This window comes from Plutella xylostella, chromosome 20, assembly GCF_932276165.1.
Source record: "Plutella xylostella chromosome 20, ilPluXylo3.1, whole genome shotgun sequence".
NCBI classification, from domain to species: Eukaryota; Metazoa; Arthropoda; class Insecta; order Lepidoptera; family Plutellidae; genus Plutella; species Plutella xylostella.
In genome coordinates this window covers 1,046,737-1,063,649 of record NC_064000.1, presented here as the reverse complement: position 1 = coordinate 1,063,649, position 16,913 = coordinate 1,046,737, and the positions used below count along the sequence as shown (strand labels likewise).

At 39.5% G+C, this 16,913-nt stretch overlaps 1 protein-coding gene across 1 annotated transcript in view; it reads right to left on the bottom strand.

The window, feature by feature from the left end:
- The window catches only part of LOC105389792 (oxysterol-binding protein-related protein 3), a 50,515-nt gene that overhangs the window by 18,535 nt on the left and 15,067 nt on the right, over nucleotides 1–16,913 (bottom strand). The window contains exons 2-12 of the mRNA XM_048628055.1: nucleotides 15,243–15,353; nucleotides 14,052–14,199; nucleotides 11,915–11,923; nucleotides 11,395–11,524; nucleotides 8,859–8,949; nucleotides 8,323–8,452; nucleotides 7,791–7,885; nucleotides 3,165–3,254; nucleotides 2,524–2,645; nucleotides 1,674–1,718; nucleotides 876–1,013 (exon numbers count right to left, since the gene is read on the bottom strand). Of these exons, the coding sequence (XP_048484012.1) occupies nucleotides 876–1,013; nucleotides 1,674–1,718; nucleotides 2,524–2,645; nucleotides 3,165–3,254; nucleotides 7,791–7,885; nucleotides 8,323–8,452; nucleotides 8,859–8,949; nucleotides 11,395–11,524; nucleotides 11,915–11,923; nucleotides 14,052–14,199; nucleotides 15,243–15,353 (1,109 nt within the window). The remainder of the gene's footprint in view (nucleotides 1–875; nucleotides 1,014–1,673; nucleotides 1,719–2,523; nucleotides 2,646–3,164; nucleotides 3,255–7,790; nucleotides 7,886–8,322; nucleotides 8,453–8,858; nucleotides 8,950–11,394; nucleotides 11,525–11,914; nucleotides 11,924–14,051; nucleotides 14,200–15,242; nucleotides 15,354–16,913) is intronic.

Sequence of the window (16,913 nt, the reverse complement as noted above, 5' to 3'; positions counted from 1 at the left end):
AGCGTGGTGGACTAGGCCTAAACTCTTCCTTCAATGGAAGGAGACCCGTGCCACAGCAGTGGGGACGTGATGGGTCGTGAGGTTCTACCTTTTTTGGCCTAAGAATTATTTGCCTAATCTCGTATTGCATAGTACCGTTTGGTCAAAGTCTCGTTTCGCCGAAAATCGTATGGCATAAATCTCGTTTAGAAAAAAGTTATTTCGCATAATCTTGTTTAGCCTAATAATGGTATGGTCAAATCTTAAATAGCCTAATAATGCTATGGCATTATGTTATACAAAGTAATCATATTCGTTTTCCTACAAAGCGCAAATTGGTGCCTTGTTTACGCTATGTGGGAAACGCCCCGCTCCGCTTCGCTGCGCTCCGCTTTGCTTTTGACGAATATGTGCACCTAACACGCTCCTCCTCGCTTTGCTCGTCGTCGCACCTATCTTTAAGTTTCGATCCCATGGGGTTTAATGGCTTTTGTAATATAATTATAATGGTCATTCACTTTCGATATTTTGTTAATTCAATGATGTAAGAGAAAAATATCGCAATGTGTATATTTACTGCATAATATATTATTTATTAAGATAATATTAATATAAACAAGATAATACCTATACGAAAACTAATTTGAGCAAACAAGACTTAGGTGATTGAAGATTGTGCCAAAAGAGCTTTAGGCGAAACGAGACTTATGCCACATAAGTCTTGACGAAGTGATGATTCGGCCAAAAAAGTTTAGACCATACGAGTTATGCGAAACGAGTTTTGGGCAATAAAGTTTATGCGAGATGAGGGGAACCTGGGTCGTGATTATGTGAGTTGGAAGACTCATTTTTGTTCCATAAAGTAGTCGTTTATTATTTATTAATGGTTTCCATACCATGTGTGAGTTGGAGGGGTCGATGTAGTGCTGCGGCTGCAGATCGATGGAGGCGCACTTGCTGCTGGACTTCTTCTTGCGGAGGCCGAACTTGCGCCGGTCTTTCTTTACATTGGGAGAAGCGCCCTCTAGTGACACCTGGCGGAGTTGTTGAGAGGTTAGGTTAGGTTTTGTGGCGGTAGTTTGAATTGATAATAATCCTAGAGTAAATAGTTAAATATCTATTCCCATTGAGACGAAAACGAACGCAAAGCTTATAAATAAAAAGACGAAACATCCACCTATGCCCGCTTTGAACCACATGTTAAAAAATAAATGCTTGATTTGGTATAACCCAAGATATAATAGATGATTCAATTAATTAAAGTAATAAAAAAATGATGATGCAAGTTTATGTTTATCCCCATTCAGAAGAAAACTAGTGCACTAGTTTTCTTCTGAATGGGGATGTTTAGAAATATAAAGAATAAGGCAAAACTTTTACATATAACTAGCTTAAATTCTTTGATTTCAATTTACTTAAGGTTAGTCCAGCGTTTTATCCCGTGTAGGAATTTTACTAGAATAGAGACATAACTTTATGTACCCAATGAAATAACGACACATACGAAACAACAATCACAATGACGGCTAAAGTGAAGACAAAGGTTTAATATCTTTAGTTGTAAGGTGGAAATATTGAGAAACACTGAAGGGTTTCCAATCTAGAATCGTGGAGAAGACATTTTCTGATATTTTTTTTGTATAAATATAAAACCTGTGCCTTCACAATAAGGTTGAATCTACATCGAACTGTACCTGGCTCGCGGAACCGTTCTGCGCATGCGTCACAGATATAAATACCTAAAAAGTGGAAAATAGTAAGGTACATAAGGTGGTTAGAAAGTGGTGAATGAGTGAGTCAGACAAAAGATTATGTGAGTGCGAGTTTTTCCCTCAAATTCATAGACCGTATTGTATATTTCGACGAGTTTCGACTCTTTACGTCGGTCAAAAAGTTGAAATTCGTATATCACAATCAAAACGTCAGTTTTAAACCTATTTTAAGGCGTTAAAAAGTTCTATGAATTCGGGGGTTTTATATGTCAAAGTTAGTACAAGCTCAAACAGTGCATGAGTGATTTTAGTATTGAAGTGAGATCTATGTAGGTAGTAAAGTTACAACAGAACTTGGCGCCACAATCGCTAGCAAGACAGTTAATTAAAAACGAAATGGCGCCGACAGATGTCAAATTTAATCTACAACTCCATTTATCGATCTAAATAGTTCTTCAAAAATATATAAAACGCTTTTTGAAAAAGAGAGTATTTTGTACTAAAGACCGCTGAAGACAGTTAGTCAAAAACAAAATGGCGCCGACACATTTAACAGTTTCATGTAACTGTAGTTATATTCAAATCTAGAATCTCATTTATGAACCTAAGTAGTACTAGAAAATTCTACACACTCCTTGAAGGATTTCTTGTTTTAGGAATGAAAATGCAATCTAAGTATTTTATCGCGGCGATTCCGACAGTGTAAACGATTTCGTCCACTCTGGACACAACCCTAAGTTTTACCATAGAATAACGAGTACTAGTACTATAATATACTACTTACTGTACTTGTTACTCTATGATTATACCTAAGTGACTATTCCCAACTCACATCAGTATCATGGTGTACTTGCTGCTGCAATTCCAAAGCGTCCAATAATCTCTGCAGCTGCTGCACCGACAGTTGGGCTTGACCCAGCTCTTTGGAAGCGTTTTCTAGTGGGCCGCCCGACTCTGTAATAGATTGAGGAGTTTGTGGTTATGTAGTTAGGATTTGATGTTGAATAGACACTGAATTGACGCCTTATGTAGCGTGATGATGTAATTTTGTGTTTCTATTTCATTGGATTCAGTCGAGCCATGCAAAGTCATCATGCCTTAGAAACTAAGGTGACACACGGAAGAACAGAAACATCATCGAAAAAGATTAAAATTTTGAGCATTCCAGTTCTACTTGAAGAATCCTATCATCATAATTTGCGCATAAAAATTATATACAAAAAAGTTCTAGAAATTAAAGATAACTTATCCATGAAATAAATTGGGTACGCTTAAACATTATTTTATTCAATACATTATAATAATAGGGCAACATTAAATAAAAGGGTTGAAAGGATGCATTGATTGCATAAAACGTGCCAAACATGCATCATTTATAAACCACAAAAACAATTCAACTGCTTCTAAAGCGACATCAACCCTTAATCATATCACCCATCTCGCTCTACTCTATATCTATCTTGCTCTACATACCGATGATCCATGAGGCGAGGCGGCCGCCCGGAGTGCCGCTCACGAAGCCGGCCTGAGGACCCCTGATGGCCGCCGTCGGGCTAACCAGAACTGCACACACAACACTATTGGATGCGGGGGTAGGGAATGCAATCCGGTCTTCTCAGCGTGAGAAACACTACTCACAGGGATAGTACGGGGCGCATTTAAAACGCGACAAATGTTCTACGTCGCGCTCGCTCTTGAGGCTGCGCGATGTGAGTGAGTGCGATGCAAAACTTTTTTCACGTCTAAAATGCGTCCCGTGCTACTAGTTCAGCTGGGGTTACCGTGGTGATAGGATTAGCCAGTCAGATTAGCGTCGGTTAATCCAGAAGTAAGTCTACAGAATCCAATCTCGGTATGGTCATATTCCATGATTTTTATGTTGCAAGCGTAGTTGACAATTTACGAGTTATGAACTTCTTAGAAAGTGTGGAATACCGATAGATGTTGTATGGATATTTTACTGGATAACTAATAACTGCGGGTTTAATTAAATGATTGGATAACCGGATTGCAATCCCTGGATGCGGTATAGGGGTAGCAGGGACTTAGATTAAGCTTCTTGGTTGTACAAGAAAAGGGCTTAGGGGATAGAAACTGGCAAAAGTCGGACAGAGAGTGTGCCTAGCCAATATGGATCTCTCAAATATTTTCATTAAAAAAAACATTACAGTTTATCAAATCATACTAAATTAGAGAACTTACAATAATTCAAGAGCCTTCTTCCTCTCAGTCTTATTTTAACTTCATCACTCCATAATTTTGTCGTTAGAGCTCCAATTTTTGATTACACATTGATAAATTAAAGTTTTAGCTCGAGAAAAACCTTCTCGAAGAAATATACGACCGCCTGTTCACTTTTATATCCGCCAAAAGTTCTTGGCACTGCAATATCATTTTTATAGGCCCCAGGTTTTCTGCCAAAATTAAAGTAATATTTTTTTCTACTATTAAATTACTCTACAGAACGACTAATGTTAGATAAAAAAAAATACTCTCATGTATTCTAGATATATCTTGTTTTTAATTAAACTATAATAAAGGATCTATGTCTAATCCTTCAAAGTTTTAAGGATCTATGACCAATCCTTCAAAGTTGCTATGTTATTCATAATAATGTAAAACATTTTGTATATCGCTATCAATACTCTAGCTACTACTAGCACTCACCAGAGCATATAGAAGGAACACTACTACATCTATAAATAGACTTCAATTCATCTTCAATACGTTTGTGTGTATCAACTGTTGTATTAGATTCAATATAAGTAGAACCAACTTGCAGATTAGAATCTTTAAATTCCTTAGGTTTTATGATTTCATCACTATTTAGTTCCGTTGTAGATACATTTTCGCTGTCTTTAATTTGAATCATATCTTCTCCCCGATTCTTTTCATCGCTCAAGTCTTCAAGTTTCAAAAACGTTTTACTAGGAGCAAGAAAGCTAATAGTCTTAGCTGAAAAGTCTCGACTCGGTAAAGCGGTAGACGATCTAAAGTCACTAGTGTTGACAGCTGAATTGTACCAGTACTTGGTCGAAATTCGCCTTCCTAAAGGGTAACTTGACGCATCTATATCCATGAAAGAAAATGACTTGGATAGACCTAAGGACCTAGACAACATAGATACTCCTTGCGTGTCAGAATTAGCAGGTTTCCGGGTAGATTTGTCAGCGACAGCGACTGTTTTTAATATAGTACTACTGCTTGAAGTTAGGAATTGTTTCTTCATAACTAAAACACTTTTGGATGGAGAAATCTGAGCCGTATCGACTATTTGATGGTTCTGTGCTTGTGTATTCAAAATGATTTCATCATCAGTGGATTGTCGCGTTCCTACGTCCCGGTATATCTGTCCTAGAAGACTAATTGTGGAACCTTTTGGGTTTTGGTCGTATTTTTGCTTCGTTTTTTCATACAGCTCATTCAAATCTTTGCTAAGATCTGGAAAATCTTTGGATAAATCGATTAGATTTTTTAGTAAATGCTGTATAAACGATTTGTCAATGGTTTTTATGCTAACAGGTATATCTTTATTATCCTTTTGAACTTCTTTTTCAACTTTTTCTGGTATTTCAGTTTCAGATGGCCGGTGGTATTTGCTACTTTCACAAGAAAATTCAGAAGAAAATTCTTTACGTTCCGAAACTGAAGTGTTCAGTGGGTTAGTACCGGTAAGATTACTGGAGGAACTCTGTGGTTTTAGTTCTGTGTATTTCGAGTAAATATTGGGGCATCTATGAGTCTTGTTACGAGTTTGATTCTGCAAGAACTTGTAGTCAAGTCTTTCATTTTCATCAGAGTTTATTTCGTTCAAACCGCTATGTTTTTTACAATAGTCGCCTCTAACTTGTTTATTGGATTTTCGACCATTTTCCGAAAACATAATTGTAACTATTGGGCTTTTGATATCTGGACTTTTCACAACTTTAACATCACGGATGTTAAACTTTGATATGTCCAATGATATTTTAGAACCTACTTCACTAGATATTACTTTATCGCCAGATTGCTTTGCGGTATTTGCTTGGATACGTTTCTCCATATCAAAATACACACGTTCTTTTTTACAAAGATACATATATGAAGATAGTTTCCGCAGTAATCCTTGCAAGAGCATTTGCTTATCTATATCATCAGCTTTCGGTTTTTGTTTATTGTAATTTTTACCATCAATGGGGTTGACGTCACATAAAACGCATGCATCTTTAGACGGAGCATTGACATTAGCCTGTATACCACATTCAGTTTTTTTGTTGTACGTGTTTCTAGTTGAGACTTCATATAATTGATATTTTATGGCAGTTCTGCTCCGACTTTTCTTATAATTATTGGCAGATATATCTGTGGTTGCGTGTAATACTTGAAAATAATCGGCCAGAAAGCATTTAGATGACTGAGATGTTTTCTTTATGAAACTGTACAAAGCGTTATGTATATTACTTCCAGAATTTGATTTACGGTTAGAATTCTTCGCTTGCATAGTCTCAATATTTTCTACGTTTTCTATTAATATTTTAGTTATTTCTTCGCTAGTCTTATCCGGGGAATCAGTAAGGTAAATGGTGTTATGCAGGACTTTTTCTAGTTTTTGTATAAGGAGCTCTTTTTCTGAGGTCTCTCTAACATGTGGTATGGAGTCTTTTTCTTTTATCGGTGATGATTGGACAGAAACATCTTTTTCGTCTTTACAGTAGCAAACAGCTGAAATGCTGGCGTCTTTAGTATCACAAATAGCTTGAACTTCATTTGTTTTCCATTCTATCTTAGGAGGGATTTTAAGCCGACCACTTGTTTCGAAATAATATTCGAGTAATATTTTGAACAACTGTTGTACGGGGTGGCTGTTGCTCATTTTCGTTTGACACAGATGTTGCACTGCTTGGCCTACCATCGTTTTTACATTGACGTCTTTCTCATAAATAGGCGCGTTTTTACCGAAAACTGCTAGAAGCTTGTCGGTAATTTCATCAAATTCTGAATGAGTAGATGTATCTTTCTTAGGTATTGGAGATTCTGTAACCTCTACATCTAATTTTTGTTTCTTGAATACTTCTTCTATCGGGTCTTTTATCCTATACTTGGCTAGAAGCATGCATTTGCTAGCTTTCTGTTGCAACGGCGGTTCTGCATTGGTATTTCTATACTTGACTACATTTGTGCATTTTCTACTGCGTTTCATTGAGCTTTGTGACCAGTTCGCCATGGCATGCCTTTTTTGAAATTTTTGATAGTACGTTTTGTAATCTTGTAAGACAGGACTGTAAGTATCATCTTTAGTCTCAACTTGTTTCTTCCTATTACAATGATTAATATTAACATGACTGACAGGTAAATTTGTGACTGGATTCCTATTCCAAACTGAGGTTTCTAGGACAGTCTCGTTCACTTGTTTACTACCCGAAAGGGCCTCATTGTGTTCTTCTTTCCTAGTGCTGTTTCCGCTAAATATTTTCTTAACAAACTTTCGTGAGCAACGTCCTTTTATTTGTTCTAGCAGGGACGTGTTTTGCGTAGCTCCCTTAGATGGCTTTCCAACTGTTTGGTTATAAACCATTACCTCAGGCTTAGTATTTGATTGAGTAGAGTTCTTAGTATCGGGCTTTGTGGGTTGAACACTAGGTTTACAGTCGCCCTTTGGGCTTGGAGTAGAAACTTCCATACTGGTGTCTGTCAGAGTGGAAAAAGAGGTCGTTCCCGACTTGGAGGTACCTTGGAGAGGAAAAAGATTGTAAGGAAGTCATGGGCCATGGGATTGGGATAAGGGATTTCTGACTAAAGTAACTATCTATCATAGTAACAACATATCAAACCACTCAGTCACATACGTAAATATCCATGCAGAGGATAGACTGATAGAGGGTCTATTTAAGAGCTGAACTAGACATACTCATGCATTGAAAACATACATAAATATAATTTTGATTACACGTAACGACTTACCAATTTTTCCTATTTTTTTTTTGTCTACGCCTCTTTCTTTCGCCTAAACTAATCCCTCAATCGTATTCTCTATTCTAACAATCATTCATTGCTTCTATAAGACGAGGTTGCGAGCAATAGTGCTATCTCTTTCTGTCACACGAAAAAGGAAATACTCACGGGAGTTGTCCGTTGCTGGAATGTCGTCCAAGGGCACGTGGACTTTAGGTGCAGATTCCCGCGCGCCGAATGTGAGCAAGTGTTGACGGTATAGCCTGAAAATTAGAAATATTGCGGTAAGTAAATGGAAAATTATGGTATTATGATGGTAAATCGGTACAGCAAGTAAATCGTAATCCATATCAGGCTATGGACGACAAAAATGGTAAATTTCATCCAAATTGTTTAAGCATTCAGGGTATAGACTATCTAGACACCGAATATCATCCAAATCAGTTCATCAATTTTAAATTACCACCAGGGTATAGACTATCAAAACACTAAATTTCGTCAAAATGGATTATCAATTAAAATTTCTCGTCAGGGCTGGACAATCAATGCGCCGAATTTCATCCAAATCGGTTTAGCATTCAGGGTATAGACTATATAGACACTGAATTTCATCGAGACTGATTCATCAATGCTAAAATTTCGTCAGGTTATGGACCACAAAAAAACAAAATTTCATCCAAATTGGTTTAGCAACACTGACCTATGCGCCTTCAGTACTAGTAGCCAGGTTCTGAACACGTCGGGCGTCTTGGCGCGCAGGTGGTATATGAACTCGTCCGCGTCTATGTCGATGCGCCGGCGCCGTTGCTTTCCCGATATCACTGAGAGGCCTAAAATTAAAAATCAAAATCAGACATTTATATTTATTTGTCGTAAAATTAATACATTCTTGACGGCAGTCATCTAAAAACTCCCCATTGGGAAAGGCAAATGGCGCTTATGCTACTACCCCACTTGGCTATTTGTATTTGCCAAAACTGCCATGTCATCTTGGTCAGTCATATTCGTCAAAATGATTGCCGAACTTACCTACAATTTTGGTATTTAGCCAGTTTAGCAGACATCAAATACGAATAGCACTGTTCTTTACTAGTTTTCCTGTACCTCCTATAGGTTGGCTGGTAGAAAATGCTCTTAGCATTAAGCCCTCCTTTTGTACAATTATTTTTTAATATTTGTGCGATAAAGAATTAAATAAATGAATAGCCAAGTGTTGTGCCAGCATTATATACCTACCTACATCCACCGAGCCATGGAGCCGCCCGCGGGCCACGTCTGTTGGTGATCTGGCGTAGACCAGGATGCCCCCGTCGATCACGAAGAAACGCTGTGGAAGAGGTTCAATGTTACAGAAGAAAAAACGGCCGGTGGCGAATTATAAGAAAGGATTCTGGGCAATAGTCGATAGAGGGCCAATGGCATTGCGAGGTTTTGACATTTACCCGGGCCTCACTCCACTTCTCCTAGACCTAAAAAGTATTTCCTAGTGAAAAATTGGTCTCCTTTCGCCCACTGTTGGGTACAGAAGAAATAATGCATATTATACATTCTAGTCAAAACTCGTCCACAGTAACTTAAATCCAATGAAAAATGTGATATAGTCATGCACTGGATTATTTTATAGAGATATAAAAGCGTGGATCGAAATTTTCAGAGCTTAAGTAAATTGAAGAATTTTACTATCTGCTGTCTCCACTCGAGAACTACTCAATCTACCCAAATGAAAGCTGGAAATGGTCGGGTGTAAAATAGTTGCGTGTTTTGAAACTATACAAGGCCAGAACGCACCCATAGTGTACTAGCACTGTATAGTTTCAAGTGAAAAAAATAAATATTTTACTTGAAAATATACACGATTTGTGCGTACTAATCGCGTATACTTTCAAGTTGGGATTTACTGAATCGTACTTGAAAATATACATTGCTATTACGCATATTGCTTGATTGGCGTACTTGTCGCATATAATTTATACCTACATGCTGATTCTAATTTACTTAACTATTTCGCTAAATGTAAATGACTACAATTGACTTATTCTGCCTGTCATACTGATCATAAATGAAGATGAACAAGGCTAATTTGATTGATAAATTGATATTTATAGCAATCATACTTGGAAGTAAGCATACCTACTAATATCTTATTATTTAAATGAATTAAGAGTAATACCTACTACACTCCTGAACGGATAAGACTAGCTTAATGACGCCGTCGGCAATATTAAAGTGCATTTAACAGCGCATCAAAATATTATTATAACCAACTAAAATAGTAAATTTTGATCAAAAAAATTAGGGTCATTTGGTGTTGACTTTTTGCTACTTAGACTTATTGATTGCTCGTGGGTGTAGTAGGTATTACCCTATAGACCTATTATAGACATATTTTTCATCAAGTTTTGAATTCACCGTAATTGTCTTTTATTAATTGGTCTACAGTCTACACCCTCTTATGAGATAATTTTTACTATTAACAACAGTTCTACAGTTTAATATCAATTTACTTTTTAACTTACGGTGTAAACAAAAAACACGTTACGAAATTAATGCCAAGTGCGGAATGATGATGCAATGTTTAGAAAGCAATAGACTTATTACTATTTCGCATGAAAGAAAGAGAGAGCAACAATTCAAAAGGGCTACCTGGTAACTAATCACGTATAGTTTCAAGTGCTCGCATTGCCGCTTGGCGCTTGAAAATATACACGATTAGTACGCAGTGGTAACTGCTGCAGTATATTTTCAAGCCATAATTTTGGCCCAACTTACTTGAAAATATACGCGATTAGTGCGTAATGGCCTTGTATACTTTCAAGTAAATCATGGCACCATTTTAATTTGAAAATATACGCGAGCAGTCCCATCCTCTGCGTTCTGGCCTTGTATAGTTTCAAAACACGCAAAATAGTTAATGACTCCTCATGTTAACTCCTTCCAACTGGATTTAATCAATACTTGGATAAAAAAACAGGTTTTTACGTAGTAACGAACTGAAAGGCACTTAAATATCCATTAATTTCACAGTGGAAGCAATTACTGTTGACATCAAAGACAATCAGTTTATGCCTCATTTCTCTAGGGTGATAAAATTGCCCTTTTAAACGTATGACGGCATTCGTTACTAGAGAAGGGTGTTTAAAACGTGTATGTAGTCGCAATTACATAGACTCTATGTTGTGCTATTAATAACCATGTTTATAGTAATTACTGTAAGGTCCGAAACAAACTACAAAGTCCAGATTTCTATGACAAAATTACAAAACCTACAGAGCTAACTCTAGCTTTGATTGTAGCATAAAAAATAATGGGTTTAGATCCCACCTGGGTGAGAAAGTGTACTGGATTCGAACGCCGGCTGGGTCAGACAGAAAGGAAGTGGACCAAATTGGATACAGGACAATAAAATATGGCGTGCCTATAGGTACCTACTGGTACATTTTATGCTAAAGAAATAGAACAAGAAGTTGTGTTGTATCGTGTGATATGCGATAGAGTTCCTGTCGTTGCTAATAATACCTATCGTCTATTTTTTTTACAGACGAGAACCGACACTTTTTTACTGAGTTGCTATTGGTCCACCAAATCCACGTTGCTATTGGTCCTAACAATGACCCATCTTACTCTGTCAATATCGGAAATTTGCAAGGGACATAAGCACTCACTACTCGTTTGTTAAAAAAATGGACTATTGTAAACAGGATATAAGCGCCTGATGTCAGCCCCAGACTCCTCGGAAGGGTAGCGGGAATGAAGAAGAAATATATATGGATACCTTATGCCACCCCTTCAGCGGCCATTTGCGTTTCTTGTGCAGATACCCGTTGAAGACCTCGGGCCGCTTTTCGAACCGCTGGCCGTCCTTCAGCCCTTCCAGCACCTCCCACTCGCTGCCGCGCCGCCGACTGGAAACAATAACAGTGATTTAACATGCGTTTGTTGACTTGGCCACTAAACTTTCGGTTGAAATGCCATCGATAAGGTGACCGAACGGAGCCACCCTGAGTGACTTATCAACTGTACCTATTATAGCTGGCTCGTCATCAATGCGCACAATCCTTTAAGGCGCGTTATACCGCTTTGGCTCTATTGGAAAGTATATAGCAGCGAAAGAAGTACTCATGATCAATTGTCCTGAACTCCTAGCCTCTCTGACCATTCGTCCATTAATGCTAGATGCGGCTTATTCGTCATGTGCCTGGTTACTAGTATAGGCAACCTGCTATGATAGGATAAAGAGAATGCAAGGTAGTGTTCTGCCGGTCCTCGTAAAAGCCCTATGTACAAAACTGGACGATTGTTTACTTATTAATTCATAAAGATGTACCTCCTAGACTTGTTGAGTGTCGGCGGCGCTCTTGGCGCTCTCTCGGCGCTGTCGGCGGACAGCGAGGCGGTCTCGCCGCTGCAGTCCGAGTCGGAGGGCGCGCGCCGCAGCGCCGCCGCCCGCCCCGACGGCACCCGGCGACGCTTGCCTAAACTGTACCTTTCATATTGCTGCTCGACATCATTGCGCGCGATGCCGCTTTGTCTCATTGGGAAGTATATAGCGGCAAAGACAGTTCCTCCTGGTCAATGGGGACTACCGTTTTTTTGCTCACCAGTTGGCGCCACTGTCGACCGAGGTTAAGAGGTACCATAGCTGTCAAACTTATCAAAGGAGAATGTATCAAATTGGCGCGAAATAAAGTTTTAAAATTTTGAATCTTATAAGCTTATTAATTATAAAATAACTATCATCACATCGAGTTACTATGCCGCAATGTAGTGTAGATCCGTTATGTTCGGAAAGAAAAGGAGGACTTATGTTAACAAGTGATAAAACTGTTCTAAAACAGTGGCTTGTGAAATAATTATTATCCGACAATCTCGTGTTTGTGAAAATCATTATAACCAATTTCAGAAAGAACATAATGTAAATAAGGATTAGGCATTTAATAAATACAATAAAAATAAAAGAATTACACACTGATTTAACTTTTATTTATCCTTTCCGTTTAAACACACTGCTATACAAAAAATATAACACATTAGTAATCCACACAATGAATGCTGGTTGAGTTGTTAGTTGAAACTAAATAATGGTAGTATAGTATACTAAGTATTCTATTATTTGTGGGGGTGTCAGTACCTGCACCTGGCTCACTCGAATGGAGCCTTTGTGCATATCGCCTTAAGGTCTAAACTCCACTCCTAAGCTTGGACCATTTCCTACCACGCTGGTCCTCTGCAGGTTGGTGGGTTCGAAAATCTAGATGTGCAGGTTTTATCACGATGTTTTAATTAACCGTAAGAGCGATGGTATACATTGTACATAAATTCCAAAGTACTCATTGGTGACAATATCTAGATCTGGAGTTTAATTATTAGTGTTCACACTGCTATACAAAGTTTCTGAAGGCCACTCAACAGTAAGTATACACTGAATCATTTTGTTGTATGATGCTGTCCTCTGTCACGGTCATAGTCTTGGTGTCTGTAAAAAGAAAAAACATAGCTGTTACCTAAGCAAACAAGCATACACTTCGTAAAAAATAAGTTTGTAAACAGTAAACAAACTAACCTCGGAATTAGCTGCTCTTTGAGACTGCTTATTTTTGCGCCTCTTTTCCTTAATTATTCAGCTTTCAACGACAAATAATCCATATTTGCGATAATTTTGCAAAAAGAGATCACTTTTCAACAGGGAAATGAACGAAAATATAATTTATCACGAAGCCCGCCAAACAAATTATATGAAAAGTAAAATGTCACTTGACCTGAGTCAACACCAGCGCCCCTAGCGGCAAATTCACACGCGTTAGCCCCCATTGTCCCAAACCCCTACTAGCCTCTCTGACCATTTGTCCATAAATGCTACATGCGCATGGCCGCCATATTCGTCAAGTGCCTGGTTACTATAGTGTAGGTAGCCTGCATTGATTGGATGAAGAGAATCCCAAGAGTGCGGCGATCCTGGGAAAAGCCCTGTGTATGACACTGGACGACGTTTGCTATTAGTAATGAACACGTACCTCCTAGACTTATTGAGTGTCGGCGGCGCTCTTGGCGCTCTCTCGGCGCTGTCGGCGGACAGCGAGGCGGTCTCGCCGCTGCAGTCCGAGTCGGAGGGCGCGCGCCGCACTGTACTATACTGCTTTGTCTTTATTGGTCCATTACGGCAAGGACGTACTCCTCTTGATCAATTGACCTGAACCTATCCTCTCTGAGCATTCGTCCATAAATGCTATGGCCGCCATATTCGTCAAGTGCCTGGATCACTCGTGAAGGAAACCTGCTGTGATTGGATAATGAGAATACCTACTGATTACTAGTGAAGGTAGCCTGCTATGATTGGACAAAGATAATGCAAGGTAGTGTTCTGCCGGTCCTCGGGAAAGCCCTATGTCCAGCACTGTTGACGATTGTTTGCCAATAATAATGCACACATACCTCCTAGACTTTTTGAGTGTCGGCGGCGCTCTGGGCGCTCTCTCGGCGCTGTCGGCGGACAGCGAGGCGGTCTCGCCGCTGCAGTCCGAGTCCGAGGGCGCGCGCCGTAGCGCCGCCGCCCGCCCCGACGGCACGCGCCGACGCTCGCCTGCAACATGTGGAAAAATATTGTAGCTATGAATATATATATAATATATAGCAAGGTATGATGAAAATCGGAGTCTAAATATTGATGCCATCGTGGCCGAAATTTGGACATATCTAAAATGGAACCGAGAGTTTTAGGGGTTTTTTAATAGCGTGCGCATTTAATCACGCACGCAGGATTGCCCCGCTCGCGTGACACCCGCATGGGTTATTTTCATACAATTATTTATTGTAATTCTTGGAATACGCACGCGGGACACGCGAAAGTGGCGTGCGATCCCGCATGTTTGATGAAATCCGCAGGCTATTAAAAACACCCTAACATGTATAGATGCATGGATCATATCTGAAATCAGTCGTCCTAATAAAACATGAAACAACAAAACGTCTTTTCTTCCTTTCTTCCCACGGGAGACATTTAAAGGCGATGCCAAGCACACCGGCTATAGCTAGTATGATATAAAGTATTAAACCATAAACTGTATCATAAGTAGATGCAACACCGAACTGGTTCCACCACGGTTTGCCTTGACCGGAAAATGAGCAGTATAAAATCGTATAAAGTCATTCACTTCAAGTGTATGATTAATTTCTTTCCTACTAATGACCGTGGATCACTACTTCTATGTAACATAGCCCATATTGCTGCACTGCAGAATATTGCAGTGAAACGTTTAGATTTCAAATAACAACATGTCAGGATTAGATCATAGAATGTTTTACTGCAGTTATGACGGCGTGGCGTCAATATTAGCTCATCAGAGTCATCAGTCATCACAATAATTAGGATGTTACTGCCGTCTCTGTTTGGTGTAATAATAGAGGTATAATGTTTGAAACTTTAAATACAGGCAAATAAAAAGACTGCTACAAAGAACAGAGGATTGCTTGCGTAAAAGCAAAGCTGGAATGTTCTAGAGAGTCCCAAGAGCATCGCTGGCTGATGGAATGTTCTAGACACACCCAAAAATCATAGCTGAAATGTGGAAGGTTCTGGAAACTCTCAAACAGCACCACTAGCTGCAGAACGTTCTAGAGACTCACGCTTGCCGCCGATCTGCGCGGGCTCGGTGGCGACATGCTTCAGGCCGCCCGGCGCCGCGCTCATCTTGTCCTTGCCGCTACACACGTCCGCCAGGAACCATCGCAGATCCTCTACTACAGACTACGACGCTGGTGGTTCCATGGAAGCTTCTAGAGACTCACAACGACCAACGCAAGCTGGTAGAAGGTTCTAGGGACTCTATAACAACGTCGCTATAAGGTAGAAGGTTCTAGACTCTCACAAACAGCATCGCTGGCTGATGGAAGGTTCTAGAGACTCACAACAACCATTGAGTGTCAGATGGAAAGGTCCCCGATGAAAAGTCTCCGTCGCTGGAAGGTAGACGATTCTAGGGTCTCAATAACAGCGTCGCTAGAAGGTAGAAGGTTCTAGAGACACCCAAACATCATCATTGGAATGTGGAAGGTTCTACAGCCTCCTAAACGCCTTCACTAGCTGGTGGAAGGTTCTAGAGACTAACGAACAGCGCCACTAACTGCTGGAATGTTTTAGAGACCTCCCAAACGCTTTAACTATCTGGTGGAATGTTCTAGAGACTCCCAAACAGCACCACTAGCTGGTGGAATGTTCTAAAGAATCAAAAAGCCCTTCACTAGATGGTGGAATGTTGTAGAGACTCACGCTTGCCGCCGATCTGAGCGGGCTCGGTGGCGACATGCTTCAGGCCGCCCGGCGCCGCGCTCATCTTGTCCTTGCCGCTACACACGTCCACCAGGAACCATCGCAGATCCTCTGCAACAAGTGAGAAGCCTGGTTAGGATTGTGATGTCATAGAACTAGAGGTATAATCTAGGTATTAGAGTTTCACAGTTGGCTGAGAGGATGCACGTAAGGAAAGACGTATTAACTGTACTTTGTATAAGAGGCACAGAACTGCAGTCAGAGGCAGTCAGCAACTGTCGTTATTCTGACTGGCTTATTCATTTACCACGGTGAAAAACTGTAAGGGCATGTTTCACGTTGTCAGGATAATGGCTACCTGTATGTGTATACCTAGGCCTAAAAGTAAGTATTTTGAACAACAAACTAATACAATACTAGTACAAGTTACAGTTCATACATAATTTGGAAAGGTTCTCGTGCACCCGAACATCGTATATGGCCAATAAAACCATACAAACAAATTGATTCCTGAAACTGATACTATCTGATAAGCTGTTCAGTGCTAATCGGACATAGATTAAACAGCTGATTTATCTTTTTACAAATCTGATTATCAATAGTTCTGAGAACAAGTTAAGTATTTGCTTCACTGCGGGAAAGCATAATATTGTTATTTCTGTATAACTATTTATTTATAGTACCTTTCTTTATCTTAATCTATATAATTTCCTGAAAAAGATTTAAACAGGTCATTGATACGGCGGTGACTTATGTCTGTAAACTCATAGGTAGTTCATTCGTTTTTACGAGTATGAGCCAAAACGTGTGACGTAAATAGGAAAAAATGTGCAGACATTATTTTTAGGAACACAGGTTTTTCGTAATAATGAAAACTAGGTACGGTGGCCTGCGCCTAAAAGTATACAGGCGGCGATTTTAAAATAGCGATCTCAAGCTCACATGCTGCTCAAGCACATCCACATAAACACCACTGCTACACACATCACACACAACACATCCCCGGATTTATAACAGATGTAGCTGGT